The 6,978-nt window shown below is 54.6% G+C and overlaps 1 protein-coding gene across 2 annotated transcripts in view; it reads left to right on the top strand.

Moving 5' to 3' along the window:
- Positions 1-6,978, top strand: part of NRN1 (neuritin 1) — a 10,230-nt gene that overhangs the window by 845 nt on the left and 2,407 nt on the right. Inside the window, exons 3-4 of one of the 2 annotated variants that reach the window (XM_021717010.1) lie at positions 432-520; positions 4,644-4,788. In XM_021717010.1, coding sequence (XP_021572685.1) covers positions 466-520; positions 4,644-4,788 — 200 coding nt within the window. In that variant the 5' untranslated portion in view covers positions 432-465. Of the gene's footprint in view, positions 1-258; positions 521-4,643; positions 4,789-6,978 lie in introns of those variants that run through there. The other variant, XM_008066861.1, reaches the window with a different exon arrangement.

Here is a 6,978-nt window from a genome sequence, read left to right as displayed (position 1 = left end):
GAGGCAAGATTTCGTTCGGATTAATTGGAGATATCTGATTAATTCTAGCGTCTAATGACTATAAATGGCGATTCTCTACCAAGGTGCCTTTATTAAAAAAAAAAAATCACTCCGTGTCATCCCCCACGTCAGGCCTGCTCGTGGGCGTGAGGCTGTACTTCCTCCGCCCCCTCCTAATGGAGTGAACCATTCCCGGCTTTTCCCCCCTCTCAGCCTCTCTCTCTCTCTCTCTCTCGCTCTCTCTCTCTCTCTCTCTCTCTCTCTCTCTCTCTCTCTCTCTCTCACTCTCTCTCTCTCTGTCTCTTCTCGCTCCCTCTCTTTCTCTCCTCCCTCTGCCTTCTCGGTGCATAAAGTCTCCGTCGCTCCCGGAACTTGTTGGCAATGCCTATTTTTCGGCTTTCCCCCGCGTTCTCTAAACTAACTATTTAAAGGTCTGCAGTCGCAAATGGTTTGACTAAACGTAGGATGGGACTTAAGTTGAACGGCAGATATATTTCACTGATCCTCGCGGTGCAAATAGGTAAGTGGCCGCCCAACCCGGCTCTCGGCGGGAGGCAGCCAGCCCCAGCCCGAGGCGCGGAGGGTGACCCGCGGGCCCGCGGTCGCCCCGGGGTGCGGAGAAGCCGGCAAACCCCCGAGGGTGGGGGCGTCGGCTCCTTGGGACTCGCGCGTCCGGGTTCAGTTTTCCTAAGGAAAGAGACTCCAAACGTTCGCCGGGAAATGTGTGCGGCCGACCGTTTTCTGGATGGGGGTTTTCCCCCTCTTTTTTTCCCCAAAGCACACATCCATTGTTGCTTCCCTTTCTGGGGCTAGACGGGGTTTGTGCGCTCTGGGGCAATGCACCTGCCCCTGCGATACCGCAAGATATTATTCTGAAGGGTCGAAAGGTGAATGCAAGAACAAGATGGCTAGGCAACCAGGACTGGAAAGTTTATGTGCAGAAAGCAAAGATATTCCGGGTCTGAGACTGCTGCATTTAGAACTTTGTCATTCTCCCGCTCCCCCTCCCCCCAGATCCTAGCTGCAGCGTTTGCACCAGGAGCCGCAGACCTGGCTGGGGGGCAAATCAAGAATGATAGGGACCCCCCCAGATCACATATTTTAATATGCTTGCCACTGAGGAGGGTGAATTCTGCCAAATGACATACTTTTCTAGGCATGATTATCTCTTACTTTACACATTGGCATCTGTATTTCATATCTAGGAAAGGGTTAAGAAGTGTTTGCAATATGTCATGTGGGGCGTTTGTTATTTTTGCTTGTTGGGGTTGATTGTGGATGGATTTAATTAGTCCCCATTTTATGTTAAGGAACATTGAGTCGTAGTTACACTATCAGGGGGCTTTTTAAAGTTCTTTATTTTTTCATCCAGAATGAAGAAAATGCATGCAAGGGGGTTCTTCGCTGATGGCAGGATCAGAACATTAATTAACGTGACCTAAAAGTGAAAGTGAAGCAGGTTATTAATGAGAGTGGGGGGGGGAGAACTCTTTTAAAGCATTTTGTGAAGAGGGAGGAAATTGTTACCTCCTATCAGTTCAGGCTGTAGCATTCTTTGCAGACAAATTCTTGTAATGTTGGAGGGGGTGCCTCAGGGAATTGGCTTGGGGCAAGAAAGAGGAGGCATAACATGTTTTTTCGGGAGAATTGTGGAGGAAACAGGGTTTGGAATTTTCTGGACATTAAAAATAGATTCTTTGCAGTGGAGTTTTATGCATCTGACATGATTTTGAGTTACTAATTTTATGCAAAAGCACTATAGGTATTTTAGAGTGTGTGAATGTGGAATATTGGCATTTTTCTTTAATTCTAAGAAATGACTGCATGCTTTAAATCTGGTTCTTTCACATCTTTGACCTCAGTGCAAAAGGTTGCCGTAAATAAATAATATTCCAATGACAGAATATTCCCAATCCTTTCAATGGTGGAAATAAGTGAATGTGGCATTTTGCAAATAGCCTGAGAATTTTTAGGATCAGGAGACAGCAGTCGTTCTTAATATCGGGATTTTAATCGGAGAAGGGTTAGAGTTCTGTTTTCCCGGCGGGAAATAACCTGACTTTGAGAGGAGGTTTAAAAAAATCAAGAAGAGGTGGTGGTTGTGCATGAGGGATGCGTTTTGAACACATTAACCTCTGCCTGAAAATGACCATTTGTTGGCTGTGGAATTGAAATTGAGAGTATCTGTTCCCGAAGGTCTGTCTTATCCTGCACCAGAGCCTCGGTCTTTATTAATCCATGGCTGGGAGCTGTCCCAAAGCTTTGACATTCGGCAAGAAAAGTGGGGGTTGGGGAGGGGCGGGGAGGTAGAGAGGGTGGTGAACGTGAAGGAAGACGCGGCGGGAGGAAGTTTGGAATGAATGAGAGGCTGAACGAATGAATGAACGGAAGGAAACCGCACAAGAAGGGGACGCTACAGAGGACAGGGAAGGAGCCAGGGTCGTCCGCCCGAGCCTCCCCCAAGCGGGGTTCAGGACGCACAGCTAGGGACACGGGGACTGCGACCTGCTGGGACGCGTGCGCCTGCAAAATCTGTCCCTCGCGCAAGCTCCCGGCCTCCTCGAGAAGGCTATAGTCCAAGGAGGCACAGTTGCGAAAGACAGAATGTTCACGACTTCTTATTTTACACACGCACACACTCACACATGCGCGCTGTGCAAGGTCTTCTCCGGCAGCGCCTGGAAAGATAACGTGACAAGCGCACTTCCCCGCCCCCGGCGAGCCCCAAATCCCCTCTTTAGAAAATTGTCAGTGCATCTCGGGGGCTTCTTTTTCGCCACAGAGTTTTTGGGGTGGAGATAAGGGGTGAGAGAGGCTGGGAGCAGGGGAGAGTGGACTGTATTTTGTTTCGTTTCTTTGCTTCAAAGCAGCATTTGTGACATGCATTGGAGAGATGTGTAGAGTTTATTTCCTTTTGAACGAGTTCTAGTAGAACAAAAATCCGTTGATTCCGAAGATTCCACAGCAGCGTTCGATCTGCTCATTGCAGTCGCAAGGGTACTTAATGTTTTGTGCAGGGAACCGGGAGGATCACGAAGGTTTACGTATTTGCCCCCGCGGAGGTCGAAGTTAACCTTGGTCCCTTCCCCAGCGCTTCCCGTTCCGGATTAGAAAGCGCAGGGCCCGCCTCGCTCTTCCTGCCGCGTTTTGCCAGAGGCTCTGCTGGAAGGTTGCTGCGGGTTGGGTCACCTTCCCTCCAAAGCGTCTGGCCCGGCGCTCGGGGACCGGCGGCCGCGCGGGGGGTGTGGGGGACGGAAGGAGAGAGGTGCCTGTTCCCCTCGGGACGCGTTCGCACACGAGCCGCGGCAGCCAGGACACTGCGGGGGAAGCGGCCGGCGCCCAGGCCGTGGGCTCCAGTGCGGATTTCGATTCCGAAAGGCATCCTTTCTTCTCCCTGCCCCAGCAGCGCAGATCCGTGCTTCTCCCGCGCCCTCCTAGTGCCAGGGTGCTCTGGGTCGCCAGGGACTGAGCCTCCGGCCCGGCCCATCGGCCTCGGAGTGAAAAGAAATGGCCCCCGCAGCGCGCCGGCGGCCTGGAGTCTGCTCTCCCTCCAATGCCTCGCCGTTGGGCCTATCCAGGCCAGGACCCAGGACCTCCATGCGTCCTGGGTTTCCTCCTCCTTCGCCCCCCGCCCCTGCTCCGGAGGCAGCCCCGAGCCGGAGGCCCTGAGCCCCAGGCGGCGGCGGACTCGGCGCTCAGCCCGGGGCTGGGACCAGGCGGCCGCGGCCCTCCCGAGCGGTGGCAGGCTCTTCGGGGGAGTGTTGGGTGTGTAGGGAGCTGAGCGGCGTACAGAGGAGGGGGGCAGGGGGCCCGAGGCTCGTGGGTTCGGCCTCTTCGGAGTTGGCCCGGGGTCACGCGCAGACACATCCGTGACCCGGTCCGGCCTGTGGCCCTGGCCGCCCGGGACCACTCGTTGCCCGCTGGGTCTGGGACGCCCCGGCTGCTCTCTTCCCAGTGGGGCGGGGCGAGGGTTCCCAGAACACAGACCTCACGCAGACAATCGGTTCTATAACGAAACAATCCATTTCGGTGACTGCTGGCGGCTGCCAGAGACAATATTTATTCGTTCATTCACACAGCAGTGTTTGCTGGGCGCCCAGGACGGAGTCTGAGCTTCTTCGCGCAGTGTGGCGTGGGGTTCGGCCGCGTGACCCCACGCCCGGCCGCTTCCCCACCCGTTCTCGCCCCCGCACGCTGCTCTCGAGACCCCCCTCTGCCACCTCAAAAATGGAAGATCGCATTGCGAGAGCCAGTACCCGGGCTCGCCGGGGAAGTGTTGGGAGAAGGAGGGAGTGAGGAGAAAGAGAAATAAAAGAGATGAGGGAGGTGAGAAGAGGGGGCGAGGGAAACAGAAAAAGAACTAGAGCGGTACGCGGGAGGGATGGGGAGAAGAAATGAACTCACCCACACCTGCTCTCACAGCCGACAGCGTACCCCAGACGCGGCGCTTAGTGCAGGTCAGCCCTTCCTGGCCAGGTCTCTCATTCACCTTCGACACCTTAACACAGGCGCGCCCGAGGAGGGGGCGCTGGCCCAGACTGAGGGCCGATGCTAGGCGCGTGTGGTCAGGGGCTCGCGGGCGGGACGCAGGGCGGCGGGGCGGGGTCGCAGCGCTGCTGACCGGTGTACCCTCCTCCCCGCAGCCTACCTGGTGCAGGCCGTGAGAGCAGCGGGCAAGTGCGATGCAGTCTTTAAGGGCTTTTCGGACTGTTTGCTCAAGCTGGGCGACAGCATGGCCAACTACCCGCAGGGCCTGGACGACAAGACGAACATCAAGACCGTGTGCACGTAAGTGTCCTGTCCGGCTGGCAGGGCTTTTGTCCTGCGGGCACTGCTGAGGTCCGAGAGCGCCGAGCCTCCCCGCCCACAGCCTCTGTCTCCCATCTGCAGGCTGAGGTCTAGGGCCGATAGACTCAGGCCCCTGGGTTAGAACCCTCACTTTCCAAGGGGTCCCTACGCCTGGAGCTGGGCACAGAGGTGGACCCTGCAAGGAAGGGCCCAGTCCCAGCTCTCCACGGCCTCATGGTGCATCTAAGGCTCTGGGACCCAGGCCAAGGGGCAGGGAGCACTGTTACCAGTCCCTGATGCCTCAAAATCTCTCTGCCTTGACAGTCTTGGCTAGTCTTTCCTGGCGCATGAATGAGTGGCCTGCTGTGTACTCTCTGAGGAACAGTTGGTTTTGGTTTGAGGAGCCTTTGAAGTAATACTAAATTTGCCTAAAGGGAAAGTCACTCGCCCTTTCTATCCACTTCCCACGATAAAATGCCCCTCCAATACACTCCAAGGACATGGGGGGGGGGGCGGTCAGGTCTCCCTTTCTGTTTCCAGGAAAGAAGCTGAAACAGTATTGTATTTTTTGCCAATGACTTTGCCCCAAAAGAGCATGTCTGGGTAGTTGACAGTCTTTACTGAATTTATGGCTGATTCTGGAGTTTGGGGTAGCTACTCTCCTTGCTTCCCCAACCACTCCCACACCTGCAGGGGCTCCCCAGGCAGAGCAGCTGTGGCTAACAGAGGGATGGGACGTTCATGGGCAGGTCCAGTGGGTTTTTCTGGGAGCTTGGCTAAGCTGCTGCTCCCACTATGAAGGAGGTAACCAGCAGAGCCCTACTGCAGTGGACTCAGGCCTTTTAACGGGTGCAAACCACAGAAATGCCCTCATCCTCCATAACACACATTTATTTATTTTGTATAAAACAGTCATTCTCCACCTCCACAATGACCCTTCTAATAAAGCCAAGGCAAGTAATGTCCCTAGTTCCCAGAGGTTGGAGTGACCATTTTCTGTGCCATTCTTTTTTGTCCTGTGAAGTCCTCCTTCTCTCCCTAATTTGGGGGAGGGGAGATGAAGGAGGGGTGTTCATTTGTTTAAATTATGACTAATTAAACAGTGGTCAGTTTTGCTACCCTCTTTCCTAAATACTCTAGTGCCCACTAGGAGTCACAGAAGCTAAGTGGACTAGTATCTTCCTATCCTGTAAAAGCCATTTAATTCCAAAAGTCTGATAATGGGTAGAAATGAATCTATAAGACATAGCAAAAGGTTACATATAGAGCAGCTCCCAAATCTTCCATCATTTGCTGGAATTTGATTATTCCAAGCTATTTTAATTTTTTGCAGGACTTTGATCTTGGAAAACAGGTAAATGAGGAGAGACCTGACCACAACTGAGGCCAGGCCCACCCTGTTGTGCTCAACAACCCAGTGAAGCCCACCTCATCCCAGTCCCAGGTGGATGTCTGTCCTCCCCCAGGTCCCTCTTCCAGGAGGACCCTGTCCCCCTCTGGGTGTGCATTAAAGAAGGGGCAATATAGACATCCTTTGAGAGGTGCAGCTACACAGAAGCCCCACAAGAGAGCTGCTCCCTTAGCCTCTTGGTGTCTCTATTTTGCCTTTTTTTTTTTTTTTTTTAAACAAGTTGAGAGACCTGGAAGCTCCATTCCCAGTCTTCATAAATCAGAGACTGGTGGAGGTCAGTAGCAAAGCACCTGAGCACAAGGCCAGCCAACCGGCATTTATAACTTCACTGTTGGCCGGAAGATGGGGTGGGCGTGGGAGCAAGGAGAGGTCAAACGCGGTGTCTGCCTTCAAGGAGCTTGCAGTCCTGGCGGGCGGGCGAGCGGAAGGGGGCGGGGGGAGAGGAGGAAATGCCACCAAATCACGTGGAGGGCAGACGCCGGCGACCTGGCGCCCAGGCCCCGGGGGAGGTGGGGGCCAGCCTGGAGTTACCGAGACACACGGATCGACCCAGCTCCGAAAGGAGACAGCGCCCCAGGAATCGATCCCGGGTTGGGATTATATTTAGTCTCGGGATCTATTCTGGGTTTTCAGAAGAATGGGGCACAATTAAGAAGGACAGGTTGGATGAAGGCTGTGGGGGCGGGGCTCGGAGCCGAGCCCGGGAGGAGGAAGCGCCCGAGTTGGCCGCGGGGCTCCAGGCACCGACCCGGCGGCGAGGAGAGAGGAGGGCCTCGAGG

The sequence above is a fragment of the Carlito syrichta genome, unplaced genomic scaffold (assembly GCF_000164805.1).
Source record: "Carlito syrichta isolate Samal-C Ts95f unplaced genomic scaffold, Tarsius_syrichta-2.0.1 Scaffold309155, whole genome shotgun sequence".
In the NCBI taxonomy this organism is placed as follows: Eukaryota; Metazoa; Chordata; class Mammalia; order Primates; family Tarsiidae; genus Carlito; species Carlito syrichta.
Note: the sequence above shows the minus strand (reverse complement) of the source record. Positions and strands in the feature narration are given on the sequence as shown.